The sequence below is a fragment of the Coccinella septempunctata genome, chromosome 7 (genome assembly GCF_907165205.1).
Source record: "Coccinella septempunctata chromosome 7, icCocSept1.1, whole genome shotgun sequence".
NCBI classification, from domain to species: domain Eukaryota; kingdom Metazoa; phylum Arthropoda; class Insecta; order Coleoptera; family Coccinellidae; genus Coccinella; species Coccinella septempunctata.
In genome coordinates, this window is record NC_058195.1 from 30,306,901 (window position 1) to 30,327,376 (window position 20,476).

At 34.7% G+C, this 20,476-nt stretch overlaps 3 protein-coding genes and 1 long non-coding RNA gene across 4 annotated transcripts; 3 read left to right on the forward strand and 1 right to left on the reverse strand.

Annotated features, from left to right (window-relative positions):
- The first annotated feature begins 347 nt into the window (after positions 1 to 347).
- Positions 348 to 2,410, forward strand: LOC123316981. Its single transcript, XM_044903311.1, has 2 exons — positions 348 to 399; positions 449 to 2,410. The coding sequence occupies exons 1-2, from the start codon at positions 382 to 384 to the stop codon at positions 1,877 to 1,879; spliced, it is 1,449 nt and encodes a 482-aa protein (XP_044759246.1). The 5' UTR covers positions 348 to 381; the 3' UTR covers positions 1,880 to 2,410.
- Positions 2,411 to 6,555: 4,145 nt separating this feature from the next.
- Positions 6,556 to 7,540, forward strand: LOC123317746 (serine/threonine-protein phosphatase 6 regulatory ankyrin repeat subunit B-like). Its single transcript, XM_044904355.1, has 2 exons — positions 6,556 to 7,356; positions 7,520 to 7,540. The coding sequence occupies exons 1-2, from the start codon at positions 6,556 to 6,558 to the stop codon at positions 7,538 to 7,540; spliced, it is 822 nt and encodes a 273-aa protein (XP_044760290.1).
- Positions 7,541 to 8,639: 1,099 nt separating this feature from the next.
- On the reverse strand, positions 8,640 to 11,055 carry LOC123316989. Its single transcript, XR_006538127.1, has 2 exons — positions 10,506 to 11,055; positions 8,640 to 9,219 (listed from the first exon to the last, which is right to left on the reverse strand). It is a non-coding gene; the product is annotated as an uncharacterized LOC123316989 (long non-coding RNA).
- Positions 11,056 to 15,132: 4,077 nt separating this feature from the next.
- LOC123317747 (serine/threonine-protein phosphatase 6 regulatory ankyrin repeat subunit B-like) lies at positions 15,133 to 19,579 on the forward strand. Its single transcript, XM_044904356.1, has 2 exons — positions 15,133 to 15,967; positions 19,470 to 19,579. Exons 1-2 carry the CDS (start codon positions 15,133 to 15,135, stop codon positions 19,577 to 19,579), a joined length of 945 nt encoding a protein of 314 aa, XP_044760291.1.
- Positions 19,580 to 20,476: the final 897 nt, after the last annotated feature.

Sequence of the window (20,476 nt, forward strand, 5' to 3'; positions counted from 1 at the left end):
CGTTAATTATGCGCATAATGTTTTAGCTCTCAACATTCACTCAACCACTCTATGGACGGACTCCTCAATCACTCTAGCTTGGATCAACACTCACCCTTCACGTTGGAAGGACTTTGTACGGAACAGAGTTGCAACAATCCAAGATCTAACTCCAAGGGCCCATTGGAGGTATATTTCCGGCAAAGACAATCCTGCTGACTGTGCATCACGAGGGTTAACTTCATCTCAACTTCGCAACCACTCGCTATGGTGGACGGGACCACCATGGCTTTCCAAGTCAGAAGATTCATGGCCAAATCGTCAGCCGGCACCGACAACCGACCATGAATCAGAAGCAAGACCAGCCATCTCCATACTCACCTCCACTACGTCAGACTACTCATGGGATCTCATCTACAGGTATTCCAGTTTGAATAAATTGTTAAGAATCACCTCTATTTGTTCAAAGGTTCTCGCACGACTCCAACGCAAGCTGGATCCAGCACACCTCACACACCTGACTTCAACTGACTTGGAAGCATCTCGAATTTTCTGGATAAAGGCAACTCAAAAAGTCTACTTTCCACATGAACTCAAGGCTCTTCAATCACACACTCCACTTCTCTCTTCACATGTATTCAGTAGACTTACTGCATTCCTCGACAACAATGGTGTAATTCGTGTAGGCGGACGAATTTCCCATTCTCAACTCGACCCAGATAGCAAGCATCCAATTATTCTTCCTCGACACTCTCAATTTACTTCTTTGGTTATAGATGAAACTCACCGAAAAACTCTACATGGAGGCACTCAACTCACTCTAGCCACGATACGTCAAAGGTATTGGATCATTGGAGGAAGAGCCCCAGTTAAATCCCATATACTGAAATGTGTTCTGTGTGCAAGGCACCGTGGTATTCGCGCTCAACAACTCATGGGACAGCTACCAGCATCTCGAGTGCAGCCATCTCGTCCATTCCTCCACACCGGTGTAGATTACGCTGGTCCACTCACTCTCAAGACATGGAAAGGAAGGGGTTCCAAAACACACAAAGGCTGGGTTTGTGTCTTCGTCTGCTTTGCCTCCTCAGCAGTTCATCTCGAAGTTGTAAGCGATTATTCAACTGATTCCTTTCTCGCTGCCTTTCGCAGGTTCACAGCAAGACGAGGAATATGTCACACTCTATACTCGGACTGTGGAACCACCTTCATTGGCGCAGACACCGCTCTCAAGGAACTTTTCACCAAGGCTTCCAGTCAAAATCAGACCCTCTCCAATCTACTCCTCAATGAAGGCACTACATGGTGTTTCAACCCCCCAGCAGCTCCTCATATGGGTGGAAAATGGGAGGCTGTCGTCAAGTCATTCAAGCACCACTTCATTCGAACTGTCAAGGATGTATCCTTCACATTAGAAGAAATAATGACTCTAACTTCTCAAATCGAAGCTATTCTCAACTCAAGACCGCTCGAACCGCTCAGTGACGACCCTGACGATTGCGTAGCTCTCACACCTGGACATCTCCTCATAGGCGCTCCATTAACAGCTGTTCCAGAACCATCTCTTGAACATCTCTCCACCTCTCGACTCTCAAGATGGCAATTTGTTCAACAACGAACTCAACAGTTTTGGACACAATGGTCATCACAATATTTGCAACGCCAGCTATCCATCTCAAAATGGCACCATCCTCGCAATGACGTAAAGGTTGGTTCTTTAGTTCTAATTACAGATGAACGTACACCTCCCTGCAAGTGGCCTTTGGCAAGAGTTCTCGATATGCACCCTGGGCATGACGGACTGACACGAGTAGTCACCTTAAAGACTCCCACTACAACTCTACGTCGACCCGTTGCAAAGTTATGCATATTACCAATCCTGGTGGACTCTGAGGATTGAAAGCAGTCTTTTCGCTCCAGTTATGGGTGGATTGAGTAGCTCAGACACTGGAGTGATGGATTGCCTCAACTTCCTCACAATGGATAATTTACGAAGACCTACTCGATTATAATCAACTACGTTAATTATGGCGGCCGGAATGTTAAAAATTGGAGGAATTTTTAACCCATCTCTATCTCTTGGTGCACAGCTCTATCAACTCAGTGACTGCGTTTATCGTTACATGCTTCTGTGAACGTAACCTTAAAATCGCTGTCAATCAGCTGTTCAAAAAAAAACCGGTGGAACCTGTTGAATCTGCTCAATTTAATTCATTCCATTCTAGATTCTTCGATCGCTCAAGTGATTTGTTAACTTGGTGTAATCGATATCGTGGTTTTAGTGCTCTCTCATTCTAAATTCATTCAACTCAAATCATATTAATATTAATTCATAATAATTACAGGATTAACATCTCAAAAAGGTACAGTACTTTTTTCACTCAACAAAAAATGTAATCATTTTTTGCATGTGTCACGTTAGAATATCATTCTACATAATTTTCCTCTCAACATTCACTCCATCGCTATACATTTTCTCACAATTACATTTGCAATATTCTGCTCTACATCTCTATATCATATTTGCATGTATATTTTCTCAATTTTCTCCAAATCTCTCAATCAACCACGTGCTCAATGTACCTAACTGCTTCAACCTTCTCAAAATGCATCGATATTCCATTCACCTAAAATCACATCATCTCGACAACCACTCACATTTTAATTTCTCTAATTTTAGCACCAAGTTCACATTTCACACCACTCTATTAGAAGCTTATATACTTGTATTCACTCTCATTTTGTATACATGTCACCTCAGATTAACTTTACACCTCTTACGATCAGACTTCTCAGGCCTCTTAAGTTTCAGGTACCTCTACGCTCAAGTTGAACACTTCGAAGGCTTCTCATAGACCAGATCGAAATCCATCTCACTACACTCAGCACTCCGAACAAAGGAATACACTCAATTAACTCTCTTGGACAGACTGGTTTGTGATAACGCTCGAGGAGGTCCAACCTGATTTCAACTCAATAAGTATAATTTATTATAAACTTTTGCATGTCTCTATTACCTGAAACTTATGATACTTTATTTCTATTCTCTAACGTTGTGAACTGCTCTTCTTGTTTCATCTCAATTATGAATACTATTCATTAATTCTTTCTACGTTTACAATATTTCATCTCTCTACATTACATTTGTTACACGATTCACCTCAATTTATGTACTCTCATAAAACACCTTCTGCTTTTCTAATGGATTTGCTATTCCTGTAAGCGTTGGTAATCATCTCTCTACATTACATTTGTTACACGACTCACCTCAATTTATGTACTCTCATAAAACACCTTCTGCTTTTCTAATAGATTTGCTATTCCTGTAAGCGTTGGTAATCATCTCTCTCATTCTGTCTCATTACACCTGTCTCACTACATTACATATCTCTAACTTCTCAAGTTGTCACTGCAACCTTCTGTTTTTCTGATAGCGAGACAGTTTATGAAATCGTAAACTCTATCACTGTAAACGTTGTGCTTGCATGATAACACTCACATCAATTCATAACTATCAAGCTCAATTATTATGCCACTCAAAATACATAAACACGTTTTGATGTAGATCTATCTCAATTCTCTCAATTCTTATCAAACGCATAATAATTGATCTTGTTACTCGATACATGAAATTCACTCAACCTGCTCTTTCTCTCAAGCAAATACAACGTTGATTTTCTCATTGAAACATTACTCTCAAATTCTATCAATAACTTCTCAATAATTGTAAATAGGTTCACTCTGTTAAGATGTTATATATAATTTTACTTCATGCGAGTGTCTATTTATTATGTGACGTGTTTGATATACAATAAAGATTTTATTTTACCATCTCCAACTCAATCATTTGGTAACAGTCCACTTTTAAGTAATTGCCAAAAATCTCAACACCCAGATTTTTGAACAACCCTCCTTTACTACATTTATGTCTATACTAATGAATAATATTGAAGTATCTCACTGTAATTTTCGAATTCTATCTATCCGTTGAATGATTCTTTTAAATTGTGCCGCAAAAAAGTTATGAGAAAAAATAATACAATTCATCTCCGTTCATTTAAATTTGCCGCTGTGTGTAGTAATAAAATTAAAAATCTTCATTATCTACTCGAATCTAACGAATTATTGGGACAAGTTCATCTATCCAATATTCGGAAATAAATAGGCGTTCCAGGATTCATGATTCGCAGCTTCAAAAAGTTCAGAGATATGATTTTTCTCTCAATTTTTTCCCTATCAAATTTGAATAAAAAGGGGCTGTAGATTAGCCTGAAGGATATGCCTATAAAACTGAATATCACCAACCGAATGACTTCATCTTATGAGGGTACGCTTGCTCAGGTATAATTTGAAATTTCGAAGCCCAGTCTATAATGAGTCATAGTTGACAATTTCCATGAAACGAACCGAAGTTAATTATTATTGTTCGGAAGAAAAAGATGCAGAAAAGAAGAAGAACATCTAGAATTCTCACCACTTAACCGGGTTGATGAATAGTTGAGTATTCTGCGATTTGAGTTTCATTAGTGCGAAAGACACTCTGCTTAGTACAAGTCTAAAGTTATTGGTGCTTTCAAAATGTTGTTCCTAAGTGTCGAACTCTTCTTTATTCTGTTTTTGATAGTTATACTATGTGTCAATAAGGTAAGTCCGAATAATTTTGACTCAACGCTAATATTAAGCTACAAAATATGCTAACCGGCTTCATATTTTTATGGAATCTAATAATAGTTTTCTTCAGGTACTTTTTTTCGATCTCTGAAATTCCGTTTGTATACATATTCAGTATGTGTAGTACCTTTGTGTAAAATAATTAATACCTCGATTCATTTCCCTTGAGTAACGGGTAATATTGGCTTAGAATAGAAAAAATTGACGTTGAAAGAGATACTCATATGCGAGGAATATTGAAATCAATTTTCTATAGAACGAATAAGTACTTGAATGCTAAATTCATCGAGGAAATATCAAAGGCTTAACGATACAGTAACATTGGATTGAATATAAGAAATAAATAAATAACTGAACTCAATATTTGGAAGAATAGTTAACTAATGGAAATATGTCCAAGGAATTTATTTTTATTTAACCCATAATAACCTAGTGTTACACATATGTAACGCAAATTTCACTGGCAAATCTATTTTATTTCTCAGTAACTGTAGCTATTAGCGTTACATATATGTAACACCATTTTTCTCAAACAAAAACTATACAATTTTCAAACAGAAATTGAGTTGTTTTTGTCTTGTACACTCTATAAAGAATATTTATTCAATTAGAATAGTGATCATAACTCAGGTTATTAAGGGTTAAATTATACCAGAACTTTCGTCCTCCATAATTAATTCAACGGGACTATTCTTTCAGGAAATAGGACTAAATTAAAAATATTAATGGTTATACAACTGCCGTGGCGACATTTCGCAGAAGTTGCCTTTTGCATTTTCAGGTCTACAATTTATTCAAAAACATATAATACAAAGTCACATATAATGTCAACAAATCTTATTTACCAAAAAAATTTTTACAGTTTAGCCCCAATTCCAATGCCCCTTTCAAAGCCAGTAAGGTCCCAATTCCAAGAATTCCCATAAATATTTGCTCGTGATCTGACAAGGGCGGGTCTACGGTTATAATTCGCTATGAATATATAACAGAAGTTAAGGAAATTGTTACGAGATGTTAATATTTATGAAGTTTCACAAAAAAAACCTACTTCTAGATTACAGACGAGGGCTAATCAATTGGTAGACAAATTATATAAAAACAACTTTCTAACGGATCAACAGTAGAAAAAAATTAAAAATACAACTCTGTTCCACCTCGATTATATTGTTTGAGAAAAACTCATAAACTGACTGTACACTTAGGACCAATTGTTAATGGAATTGATTCCCTCATTTTCTACCATGATCTGCAATTCTACTTTTCACAAATCGAAGCAAATTCCTAAATTTATCAAATTCTACAGGAATATAAAAATTACATTCTTTCAATCATTTATTTTTTCCAAACTTCAATCAGAATCTGACATCCAATTCAATTTGTCATAGGTATATCATTTATTTTACGAAGAAATTTTTCAATTTTTGAATTCTAAGGAAACTTACATCAATGTTTTACAAAATTCTGTCTCTTTAAAATTGAAAAAATGTTGAACTTGTAATATTCACACCTCTTGAATAACAACCATCCTTGGTATTCTAAATGAACACTTGAACGGTGTACTAATATTGTAACAAAGTATATAATTTGAAATTTTATTAATTCGGAAGAAACTAGAACCGTAACGGTATTCGCTCATCTAAAATACTAGAGCAATCAAAATTCTTCACCTGCTTCATAAATTGTTTGCATCAATATTTCATTTCAAATTGACATTGGCTCTGAAAAAATTGGCTTATGAAAGCGATAAAAAATTCTGGAACTTCAACTGCATCAATTAATTAATTCCTAATTTTTTTTTTCTCACAGAAGGTGTTACTCTTATATGCGAGGAAGAAACTGAAGCAGAACCAGGATAGGATTAACTCCGCTTTCAGAGCTTCATTTTTTGCTGGAGAAGAACATACAATGTTGAAGTTATTGGAAGAGGGGGCGGATGTGAAATGTACCGATGTTATTGGCTATGCTTGTCTTCACCACGCAGTGCTATGCGGACATTACAAATTAATTAAACACCTAGTAATGTATGGCGCTGATATAGAGAAAGAAGGCAATTTTTACGGTTACAAACCAATTCATTTGTGTGTTTATCCGGCCAACAAAGACAAATGCTTGGAAGAGTTACTGAAATATGGTGCTCAACTAGATGCCGTTGACTGTTTGCAAAATACCTTACTACATTTAGTGGTGAAGTTTAGACCCCAAGATATGAATTTTATCGAAAAACTGCTCGATTACGGTTTAGGTCCAAATGCCACAAATATAATAGGAAACAACTGCCTCCACATCATTGCTGCATCTCGCACATGCTCTATCGAAAAGGTCCTGTTTCTGGCGAGGAAATTCATACACAGAGGTGTTGATATCGACCGTAAGAATACATCAATTGGTGAGACACCCTTACAAATAGCATCCCGTACAGGAAAGACGGTTTTGGTCGATCTTCTTCTTCGTGAGGGGGCGGCAATAGACGTGAGGAGCAACATTGGATTGACTGCTTTCGAGCAATTGTTCGTGGAAAATCATCCAATGACGGCCATCATCACCACCTTCATTAAACACATCGCTCTGAGAAAACACCGTGGGGAAAATGTTGAAGACAGTATTTTTAGGAAAATTGCCTCCGATGTGAAACTACAAATCATATATCGCTATTACGACGAAGATTTGGAGTATCTGAAATCCATAAATATAGTTGAAACACACTGGGTAACACTGCATCATATATTATGCTGCGAGAAGAGTGAGGTTATCAATTACTTGAGAAACGCTAGTGTCAGGAATAACATTTTTTCACAAGAGGTTTCCACTTTTTATTGGAATGAAATTCGACACAAATTTTCGAAAATCATTAAAATCGTCAAATTTCAAGAGGAGGCCTGTAGAGTTCTGAATATAGTGTTCGATAGTGGAATTCCTTATTTATGTTTAAAGCAAATATGCAAATATTTGTCTGAAGAGGATGTGAAAAAATTGTCCACATTATTGTTGAGAGAAAATACAATTGATTGAAATTATCAGTTTTTGATATTAATTTAACCCAAATCACCTTTTTATTCACCAGAAATTGTCCCTATGAAACGGATTCATCGAAAAAAAATTCACATTTTGCACTTTTCATTCCTCATGTGAAGGGCTAAAATAGCTACTTGACTTGAATCCAAAGGAGATCAAAGTAAGAGGGGAACATATTATTTCTTCAGATCGCAGCTTGCTTTTATCTTATTCTTTAGCTTTTCCAATGTCCATCTTCAAATTAAATTTTATTTTTTCATTATGCCACATTTCAGTTTGAATGATAATACTCAATGTTCTTATTTATACAAATGAAGAATTTTTACTGTTTGACATAAATGGGCAGAAAACAATATTAAAGTCAGTTGTGGATTATTCGTTTGTCACAACACCGTTGCCACAACTAATATCAATTTTTATTACGAAAATGCCGAAAGTGATTGAAAAAAGAGACAGGGTTTCGGGAAATACTATTTAGAATTCAGGTCCGCTCATTTAATATTCTAAAATCCACAATACGTCAGACAGAAGCGAAAATATCAATTGTAAGAAAATTTATATAATGTTTCATCTGAATCCAAACGACTTATATTTCAGCTGAATATTTCCACAATCAGAAAGATTGTGAATGAAGAGGATAAAGAAGTATGATTATTATGCTGAACTTGCCTTATACGAATATTTTAAGTTGTCAGTTGTGGCGTCACTCTTGCTCAAAAAAATTAATAAAGAAAACCAATACACAGAAGAGTTTCACTTGGGTTTTTCCTCGGTCAGCTGTCAGTGTAGACGGCGTGGGTTCACAATGATTTTATAAAGGGCGCCAACGTATTTTGAATAAAGTGACTCTTCAAAAATGAAAAACTATATCACATCGGCTAAATACGTAAATACCGACCAGAATATTTCAAATGAGGAAAAGTATATTGTGACAAGTAATAAAAAAAAAAATTAAAAGGAATTGAGAAGAACCTGGAGAATATGAAAAGAATTTAATATGTAACGTCGAATTCGAGCACAATTCTAGCGAAATTTCCAACAAAATCTTGAGCCTAACATTAAGTAGTAACGTAATAATATTAAAGCTTTCACAAAAAAATATTGAAGGTGCACCTCACTTGATCAAGATCAGTTGACAAATTTTGTATTTAAACAATAATGATCATTTATATGTGTATTTACTCTATAGGTTCAGATATTCAGATATTCACTTATTAATGTCAAAACTCCAAAATCAACTTCACTAGAAAAGTTCCTATGTCACAAGGTATTCTTGATTGGTACCAGCAATCGAAAGCGAAATTATCTGTACATACCAGTTTGATGAACAGCAGGATTGAAACTATTATTAAAACTACGTCACCAATTCTCAATCCTGTGAGTCCAAACTCGTGAAGACAAAAATTGAACATAAACCAAAAATCTGCAGCGCTCGTTCAGTATCCTTGATGTTCTTGGGTCTTAGGTAAATTGAATTCTCTGTCGACAGCACTCTTATATTTTACGTTATATTCCAAACGTAAACTCAAGAAGAAAAAGTCGGGAAAAAAAAAGGCCCTTGAACAATGGGATGTACGATATTAATCGTTCTAGATGAAGATATAAACTATTAACGAATGTATGAAAAAAAAACTCACTTTGATGTTGTCTGGCCTAATGGAGAAAGATACTCTTTCAATACACTCCAATGATCCCCAAATTTGGGTATTATATTGCTTCATCAAATAACCAACTCGCAATACAATATTGAAAGAAATCAGGAAAATATTTTTATCCCAAAACTCTTGGATTTCCACAGAATAAATCGAAATATCTACTTTCCCAATTTCGAGTACGAAAGTGAATTCTTTCTTGAAGGAAATTACCGTATCTGGCACATATGGAAAAAAAAACCGATTAACATTCCCCGAGATAATTTAAATTAGTCGAACTCGAAATCAGTAGGCAACCCAAATTACTATACGAAGTATTTTGTGCTGCAATGAAATTGAACGCTACACAGTCCATGGTGTGAAAGTAAAGTTTGGTATTGTGATTAAAAACAGGGAAGTGAGTGATATTATTTGACAAAAGCTTACTCGCTATAGGAAATACAAAATCTATGTCCGCCATTTGAAGATGCATAAATTGCAATTCCATTATGTGAAACGAAAATCTCCAAAAGAAGGTTTTTGAGCAAAAATACATCTTTTACCTGACAGGATAGGTCTCTTTTTTGGGATCTAGCGCCTTCTATAATCTACAGTAAAACGAATTATATAAGAATTCTTATTTTCAAGAAAAAACTCCTACAACTAAATTTTCTTGTTTCTACTGTCAAAATAACCATTATTATCAATTTTTGTGTTTTCAATATCCCGAAACCATATATTTGCCATATAATTAGTTAGCAATATCAATAGTTTCCAGATTTTATTTTAGTTTTGAATAACCCGGTATGTTCCTTCAGAATTTATGTAGGTACTGTGTATATCACGTGAGTGGATCCCTGGATTTTGTACCTAATTCGTTGAGCAAAATCTTGAAGTGAATAATCAATTTGATGATATTTTAGGGTACATATATCAAAATATGATATCGGAAAAACTATCCAACATACGCATGGGAAGGTATCATGGTAAACAACCATTTTCGTCGACTGGCTTAGAAATTAATGGTACATAGAGACTATTTCTAACCTTTTTTCAGATTCCATCAATTTCTTACAAAATAACTCCGAGGAAATTTGAAATCGAAATTCGGAAACTATGCATCCATGTTGTGTATGGTTCAAAAAATACTTGATGTCAAATGTGAGAAAATGGATAAAACTAATTCGACAAATTTCATTTTTTAAACCATACCTATAGACAACATGGATACATTTTTCGTTGATGCTTTTTACTCAGAGTTGTTTCATTAAACACAGCGTCCGTAGCTTGGTGGTTAGAAGCCAGAAGCGTCGACTCAGTATTTCGCAACCGTAAGGTACTGAGTTCGATCCTGGGCTAGAGAAGGAATTTTCTTGTCCATACGGGTACGAGCCACCATTCACTGTTGTGTTCGAATTAACAGTGCTGCGCCTAAGGTGGCGTAAGGACACAGTAAGCCAGAACAAAACTTATTCTCCGAACTCGTACAAGCTTACGGAGCTTCTGAGGCGTACTTCGGTACCTGTGGAGAATCAGGATAATATAATATATGAATATTAATGAAATATAAATATAAAACTAACATTGTATGAATATATTCATGCAATTTGTAAATGACTAGTTAATTTATGGTCGAAAAACAGTGGGTCTTTCAAATATATTTTTTTGAGCAGCCCCCTGAAGATGGCATGTGAAAATAAATGTTTAATTTTCTCCTTAGTAACCATCAATCAAATTTTGTAGTTGTTCTATAGGCAATAAAAAATTGGTGGAATTTCTCTATAATGTCAGCATGATATACGCCAACTAGGTAAAAACTGTCACTTTGCAGGAAATGACGAGAGATCTTATTTGTTCAAAATGAATCAAGCTATCAAAAATTGATTTCTCAAAAGTATTATATGCATAAGTAAAAAACTTTTCGCGAAACGATTTAAGAGGTGTTTTTTTCTACCCCTTGCAATTATATGAAAACATCGCAGAATTTTTTGATCGCCTTCTCGCTTCCCCAAAATGTCTGCTCAATTTTTTGACATTTTTCTGAATTGTAAGAAAAAAAATCGCGTTTCAGTTGCCATCCTTTGGGGATGTTCATTAAAACGTCTTTTTCATAGCACTTCATGCTAGCTACTCCACTGAACCCTCACCAAAACTACTTTTTTCGTTCTAAGTGTGCCGATCTGGAAGAAAATTCCCGGGCCGGTTCGATGTAGCCCATATCTGCTTCTGTTCAATATCCAAGGTTGGGGAGTTATGCCCATTTTAATGACGTAAGGTCGAAAAAAAAACGGAAAAATTATGGATTGCATAAAAACCGGATTTCTTGGTGAAAAGCAAAAATATTATATGATAAATAAGAAATATGGAAATTTAGTTGTAGAATCAACCCATGGAGACGGCTGTCAACCTTAAACATAACTACCCCACACTCATAAAATTATGAGTTGGGGCATCAATATGTGCCTGCCAGATCTAGGTGTTTTTAATATTATTGTATTTTCAAAAAAAAACTACAATTAAATCCAAATGAACAAATTTCGTATGAAGTATAAGTATCTGCCGCAGTTTGAGATCGTTTCTTACTTTCTAAAAGAACAATATTTTTGAGAATATTCCAGATGAATTAACTGTGAAATTATGAATGTCTGAAATTACCTGGTATTCTCTCACTTCACCGTTAAATTATACCGTACTTAACCTTTCAGAAATCAATTTGCACAGCAACACTTTGTAAAGTGAGAGCGTACCCCAAAATCCCATTATACCTATCAAATTATTCCTGGAATGGACTAACATTTCCTAGAATCATGAAGGAATATTTTTCCCAAAATTTTATGATGTTGATCCCAATAACAAAAGGTATTCGATAAGAAAATACTTAACGATAAAGTTCACGAATAGACATGCTCCTTTCTTCAAAAGAATCTACAATTTTTATGTGCCCCATACAAACTGCATACTCTCCTAGAAGAACTATGTCAAGAATTTTTTCCTTATTGTCACATTTTGGCAATGTAATGACGTATTCACGACCAGCTAAAGCGATATAAATATTACAGAATCAAAAAGTCAAAAACAAAAATTGTATTTCGACACTTTTATTTTTCATATTTTTCATTTTTGTATGATCTATATTTTATCATATATGTCTTTTTATTTTCCGATGGAAAAGTTTCTACTTCGGCGGAATTCCCAAATATGTGCGATCTTCAAAGTAGCGAGAGGAGAAAAACCTAATATACACGGTGTATCAGAGTAGGTATAACAAACGGTAGATGTTACAAATGGATTTTATAAATTTTTTTTGCTCGGTTTATTTCTGAGATACAGGATGTCATAATTACGAAAAATTATCAGATTTCGGCAAATTTTGAAGAGTGTGTCTGCTTTTAGAGAAAACAATGTTTGTCAGATTGAATGTTTGCTTCAATTTGCCTCTTGTTATACCTAACTTCCATAATTTGTCTAGAAACATTTTCTTAATTCCCTAACTATATTATATTCTTCTGATTTCTGATTTTCTCAGAAACGGTCAGGATTAGACTCAATTTATTTTCCCTTTCGCAAGAGAAGCGAAAGAGAAATCAAATAGGTTCCATGTCCACATCTTGTTCTTATTCTTTCAAGAACCATTCACCCTCCTTTACTACATTTATGTCTATACTAATGAATAATATTGAAGTATCTCACTGTAATTTTCGAATTCTATCTATCCGTTGAATGATTCTTTTAAATTGTGCCGCAAAAAAGTTATGAGAAAGAATAATACAATTCATCTCCGTTCATTTAAATTTGCCGGTGTGTGTAGTAATAAAATTAAAAATCTTCATTATCTACTCGAATCTAACGAATTATTGAGACAAGTTCATCTATCCAATATTCGGAAATAAATAGGCGTTCCAGGATTCATGATTCGCAGCTTCAAAAAGTTCAGAGATATGATTTTTCTCTCAATTTTCTCCCTATCAAATTTGAATAAAAAGGGGCTGTAGATTAGCCTGAAGGATATGCCTATAAAACTGAATATCACCAACCGAATGACTTCATCTTATGAGGGTACGCTTGCTCAGGTATAATTTGAAATTTCGAAGCCCAGTCTATAATGAGTCATAGTTGACAATTTCCATGAAACGAACCGAAGTTTATTATTATTGTTCGGAAGAAAAAGATGCAGAAAAGAAGAAGAACATCTAGAATTCTCACCACTTAACCGGGTTGATGAATAGTTAAGTATTCTGCGATTTGAGTTTCATTAGTGCGAAAGACACTCTGCTTAGTACAAGTCTAAAGTTATTGGTGCTTTCAAAATGTTGTTCCTAAGTGTCGAACTCTTCTTTATTCTGTTTTTGATAGTTATACTATAAGTCAATAAGGTAAGTCCGAATAATTTTGACTCAACGCTAATATTAAGCTACAAAATATGCTAACCGGCATATTTTTATGGAATCTAATAATAGTTTTCTTCAGGTACTTTTTTTCGATCTCTGAAATTCCGTTTGTATACATATTCAGTATGTGTAGTACCTTTGTGTGAAATAATTAATACCTCGATTCATTTCCCTTGAGTAACGGGTAATATTGGCTTAGAATAGAAAAAATTGACGTTGAAAGAGATACTCATATGCGAGAAATATTGAAATCAATTTTCTATAGAACGAATAAATACTTGAATGCTAAATTCATCGAGGAAATATCAAAGGATTAACGATACAGTAACATTGGATTGAATATAAGAAATAAATAACTGAACTCAATATTTGGAAGAATAGTTAACTAATGGAAATATGTCCAAGGAATTTATTTTTATTTAAATTATACCAGAACTTTCGTCCTCCATAATTAATTCAACGGGTCTATTCTTTCAGGAAATAGGACTAAATAAAAAATATTAATGGTTATACAACTGCCGTGGCGACATTTCGCAGAAGTTGCCTTTTGCATCTTCAGGTCTACAATTTATTCAAAAACATATAATACAAAGTCACATATAATGTCAACAAATCTTATTTACCAAAAAAATTTTTACAGTTTAGCCCCAATTCCAATGCCCCTTTCAAAGCCAGTAAGGTCCCAATTCCAAGAATTCCCATAAATATTTGCTCGTGATCTGACAAGGGCGGGTCTACGGTTATAATTCGCGACCAATTGTTAATGGAATTGATTCCCTCATTTTCTACCATGATCTGCAATTCTACTTTTCACAAATCGAAGCAAATTCCTTAATTCATCAAATTCTACAGGAATATAAAAATTACATTCTTTCAATCATTTATTTTTTCCAAACTTCAATCAGAATCTGACATCCAATTTAATTTGTCATAGGTATATCATTTATTTTACGAAGAAATTTTTAACTTTTTGAATTCTAAAGAAACTTACATCAATGTTTTACAAAATTCTGTCTCTTAAAATTGAAAAAATGTTGAACTTGTAATATTCGCACCTCTTGAGTAACAACCATACTTGGTATTCTAACTGAAAACTTGAACGGTGTACTAATATTGTTACAAAGTATATAATTTGAAATTTTATTAATTCGGAAGAAACTAGAACCGTAACGGTATTCGCTCATCTAAAATACTAGAGCAATCAAAATTCTTCACCTGCTTCATGAATTGTTTGCATCAATATTTCATTTCGAATTGACATTGGCTCTGAAAAAATTGGCTTATGAAAGCGATAAAAAATTCTGGAACTTCAACTGCATCAATTAATTAATTCCTAATTTTTTTTCTCACAGAAGGTGTTACTCTTATATGCGAGGAAGAAACTGAAGCAGAACCAGGATAGGATTAACTCCGCTTTCAGAGCTTCAATTTTTGCTGGAGAAGAACATACAATGTTGAAGTTATTGGAAGAGGGGGCGGATGTGAAATGCACCGACGTTATTGGCTATGCTTGTCTTCACCACGCAGTGCTATGCGGACATTACAAATTAATTAAACACCTAGTAATGTATGGCGCTGATATAGAGCAAGAAGGCAATTTTTACGGTTACAAACCAATTCATTTGTGTGTTTATCCGGCCAACAAAGACAAATGCTTGGAAGAGTTACTGAAATATGGTGCTCAACTAGATGCCGTTGACTGTTTGCAAAATACCTTACTACATTTAGTGGTGAAGTTTAGACCCCAAGATATGAATTTTATCGAAAAACTGCTCGATTACGGTTTAGGTCCAAATGCCACAAATATAATAGGAAACAACTGCCTCCACATCATTGCTGCATCTCGCACATGCTCTATCGAAAAGGTCCTGTTTCTGGCGAGGAAATTCATACACAGAGGTGTTGATATCGACCGTAAGAATACATCAATTGGTGAGACACCCTTACAAATAGCATCCCGTACAGGAAAGACGGTTTTGGTCGATCTTCTTCTTCGTGAGGGGGCGGCAATAGACGTGAGGAGCAACATTGGATTGACTGCTTTCGAGCAATTGTTCGTGGAAAATCATCCAATGACGGCCATCATCACCACCTTCATTAAACACATCGCTCTGAGAAAACACCGTGGGGAAAATGTTGTAGACAGTATTTTTAGGAAAATTGCCTCCGATGTGAAACTACAAATCATATATCGCTATTACGACGAAGATTTGGAGTATCTGAAATCCATAAATATAGTTGAAACACACTGGGTAACACTGCATCATATATTATGCTGCGAGAAGAGTGAGGTTATCAATTACTTGAGAAACGCTAGTGTCAGGAATAACATTTTTTCACAAGAGGTTTCCACTTTTTATTGGAATGAAATTCGACACAAATTCTCGAAAATCATTGAAATCGTCAAATTTCAAGAGGAGGCCTGTAGAGTTCTGAATATAGTGTTCGATAGTAGAATTCCTTATTTATGTTTGAAGCAAATATGCAAATATTTGTCGGAAGAGGATGTGAAAAAATTGTCCACATTATTGTTGAGAGAAAATACAATTGATTGAAATTATCAGTTTTTGATATTAATTCAACACAAATCACTTTTTTATTCACCAGAAATTGTCCCTATGAAACGGATTCATCGAAAAAAATTCACATTTTGCGCTCTTCATTCCTCATGTGAAGGGCTAAAATAGCTACTTGACTTAAATCCAAAGGAGATCAAAGTAAGAGGGGAACATATTATTTCTTCAGATCGCAGCTTGCTTTTATCTTATTCTATAGCTTTTTCAATGTCCATCTTCAAATTAAATTTTATTTTTTCATTATGCCACATTTCAGTTTGAATGATAATACTCAATGTTCTTATTTATACAAATGAAGAATTTTTACTGTTTGACATAAATGGGCAGAAAACAATATTAAAGTCAGTTGTGGATTATTCGTTTGTCACAACACCGTTGCCACAACTAATATCAATTTTTATTACGAAAATGCCGAAAGTGATTGAAAAAAGAGACAGGGTTTCGGGATATACTATTTAGAATTCAGGTCCGCTCATTTAATATTCTAAAATCCACAATACGTCAGACAGAAGCGAAAATATCAATTGTGAGAAAATTTATATAATGTTTCATCTGAATCCAAACGACTTATATTTCAGCTGAATATTTCCACAATCAGAAAGATTGTGAATGAAGAGGATGACAAAGAATTTCCTTCTTTCGGGAGACCCAAAAAAGTGGTACATTTGAGAATTTTATGCTTGAGTGAATTAATTGCGAAAAGTTTACTACAGGATTCTCGATGAATGTCATCGTAGAATATGTTCCCGAAAATTGATTTTTCTAATCTTCATTTGAGTTGCCTATACATTGTGAATGTTTTAAGGTACCAATTATCAATTATCATTATTATATCAATGTATTAAGATGAACAGCCACAAATACGCGCCAGTTGTCCTGTTAATTGTTTATTCAGGTGAAATTTTTTTTCAAAGGTGAAGTCATCTTGACAATTCCCCTATATACAGGTCTAATTTTTAGTAGAGGTACTCTACAGGTTCCAAGGTATGTCCCCTTATATTAATCTGACACGCTCGAGTATATCCCGAATTTCCCTCTTCGGCTCCCCAACTACAAGTGTCACTTGACTTAGAAATTGGAAGCCAAACTTATATTCTGAGAGGGATAGCCAATTTTTGGAGTCCGGTGGATAGCGCAGGTATAATTCAATATACTTCCTACTGTAGGAGAAATGATGGGCAGTTGGGAGAATATAATGATTTAGAAAAAATATATAAGAAATGATATAGTAATTAATCCTAACATGCTTTTATACACGATCTTATTTTGAATATAGTTCTTAGTTGAGTGTTATATTTGTTTAAGTAGTTTGGGTAGATTTTTTTTATTGATATCCAATAATCAAGTACGAAAAATATCAGTACCTCTTTCAATTACTGATTACTCACTGCTCTCTTATCCGCTGCTTTTGCAGTGGAACGATAAAAAGACTGAATTTTATAGAAAGCTACCAAAAGATTCTATTTTACGAGTTCAAATTACCAATGCTATGATTCTGATATTGTAGAAATGTTTTATGAAAACTTCTGGAACATGTAAGTAGGTTTTTTATAATTTCCAGGGTATACAGGGTTAATTATATTATTTTTACTGGTTTCACTCTTTAATCGGCAACACACAATTTTGTGTGTCTTCGATATTAAGTTCGTCGTTACTTCTTCTAAATAACGGTCGCGTCTCGACTGATGCTATTTTTCAACACTTTTCAACAAATTTTTGAAGAACTGAATACTAAAATATTTTTTCAATTTCCGTCTGAATTGACAACTCCCTAGCCTTCCCATTTTCTATCAGTTTCTCATTATTCAAACAATAGGAACAACAATAGAACAGCAACAACAACGTCAAAAGTTAATCAAGGGTAATAAAAATATCTTCCTACATGTATGTACCTTATTGGTGTTTACATTGAAAATATGTATGTTTGTCCTAATACCTATTGAATTAATAATGAATCCAAATTTATATGCTACTCAGATACTCACAATTTTTTTATATACCTTGCTTTATGAGTTGCGGTGATTTTCATGGAAAAAATGGTGAAACCAGTGGGTCCAACTCCTCTGAATAATTCTTCTGGACAAATTTCTTCAGGAGAACTTCAATATCTTCAGAATATTCGAAATGGCAATAAACTCCCAAACATGTCATAAAAAAAAGTTTTACGACGTTTCGATTGTTAAAACCTATGGGCAGAGTATGGTCAATATAAGTGCCTAGTTATTCTAGGAATCCTATATTCAATCTGAAGGAAAATTCAAATGTTATTTTCAAAATATTAACAGATTTATGTTCAGGGGCGGATTGGACCGCCGGGTAACCGGGAAAATTCCCGGTGGTTCGGTTGATTTTTGTGCCAGCGGGCTGGTCAGATCGTACCATTCGTTTTTGTCTCCGGCGAAACATGTTTCACGTCGATAACTTTATTTTTACAAATATTGAAACCGATTCAAAATGAATGTTGGGAAAACTACCAACAAATATATGTTTCAATAAGTTTTGAAAATAATACTGATAATAGTAAATTATTATTGAACAATTGGCATAAACAAGGTGAATTGAAACGTAATGAAAATACTGAAGTTGCAAAAAACTACACGTGATTGTAAGTATGATTATTATGCTGAACTTGCCTTATACGAATATTTTAAGTTGCCCAGTCCATGGTGTGAAAGTAAAGTTTGGTATTGTGATTAAAAACAGGGAAGTGAGTGATATTATTTGACAGAAGCTTACTCGCTATAGGAAATACAAAATCTATGTCCGCCATTTGAAGATGCATAAATTGCAATTCCATTATGTGAAACGAAAATCTCCAAAAGAAGGTTTTTGAGCAAAAATACATCTTTTACCTGACAGGATAGGTCTCTTTTTTGGGATCTAGCGCCTTCTATAATCTACAGTAAAACGAATTATATAAGAATTCTTATTTTCAAGAAAAAACTCCTACAACTAAATTTTCTTGTTTCTACTGTCAAAATAACCATTATTATCAATTTTTGTGTTTTCAATATCCCGAAACCATATATTTGCCATATAATTAGTTAGCAATATCAATAGTTTCCAGATTTTATTTTAGTTTTGAATAACCCGGTATGTTCCTTCAGAATTTATGTAGGTACTGTGTATATCACGTGAGTGGATCCCTGGATTTTGTACCTAATTCGTTGAGCAAAATCTTGAAGTGAATAATCAATTTGATGATATTTTAGGGTACATATATCAAAATATGATATCGGAAAAACTATCCAACATACGCATGGGAAGGTATCATGGTAAACAACCATTTTCGTCGACTGGCTTAGAAATTAATGGTACATAGAGACTATTTCTAACCTTTTTTCAGATTCCATCAATTTCTTACAAAAAATCATTTTTAATAAATCTCTGGCTACTGGTGTCTTTCCAACCTACTGGAAATTGGGCTGCATCATTCCCATACACAAGGGTGGTGACAGGGCGTCGATTAGTAACCATAGACCAATAAGCAAGCTTTGTGTGTTCGAAAAAATCTTTGAGTCCTTGGTCTACCCACATCTTTTTCACTTAGTAAAGACTCAGATTATTCCTGAACAATGCGGATTTTTTAAGGGGAGATCGGTTGAGACTAACTTGTTGAGTTTTGTCGAGTATCTGACCAATAAGCTTGACGAGCGGGAGCAGGTTGATGCAGTGTATACTGATTTCAGCAAGGCTTTTGACAAAGTTGACATATCCAGTCTTTTGTCTGGGCTTGCTGAGGTCGGGGATCACGGTGCTTTGCTGCGGTGGTTTAAGTCCTATTTGGAGAACAGAAGTCAGTTTGTTGCGGTTCAGGGTTTTCGTTCCGAATGCTTTGTTTCTGCGTCGGGTGTGCCTCAGGGGTCTCATTTGGGTCCGCTGCTTTTTTTGGTGTTTATCAATGGAATAGGGAAATGTTTCAAGAAATGCAGATTTCTGCTATTTGCGGACGATTTGAAAATTTTTATTGTGGTTCGCAGCATCCATGACTGCATTGCTATGCAGGGAGAGCTGACTGAATTCTGTGGGTACTGCAGAAATAAAGGCTTAGTTCTCAATATTTCTAAATGCTCAGTGGTCTCTTTCACTGGAAGTAATCGTCCTTTTCTTTTTGATTATTCTATCGACAATACGACTCTTTCTAGAACAGAAATAGTCAGAGACCTGGGAGTGGTTCTCGACTCCAAACTAACTTTCCGTCATCATTTCAAGTCTGTGG

What these genes read in the sequence shown, in the direction of transcription:
- LOC123317746 (XM_044904355.1), top strand. Translation starts at nt 6,556, where the DNA reads ATGTTGAAGTTATTGGAAGAGGGGGCGGATGTGAAATGTACCGATGTT. An exon ending in ATATAGTTGAAACACACTGG is followed by an intron (nt 7,357 to 7,519) that starts GTAACACTGCAT and finishes TCAAATTTCAAG; the next exon opens with AGGAGGCCTGTAGAGTTCTG.
- LOC123317747 (XM_044904356.1), top strand. Translation starts at nt 15,133, where the DNA reads ATGTTGAAGTTATTGGAAGAGGGGGCGGATGTGAAATGCACCGACGTT. An exon ending in TATATTATGCTGCGAGAAGA is followed by an intron (nt 15,968 to 19,469) that starts GTGAGGTTATCA and finishes ATGATATTTTAG; the next exon opens with GGTACATATATCAAAATATG.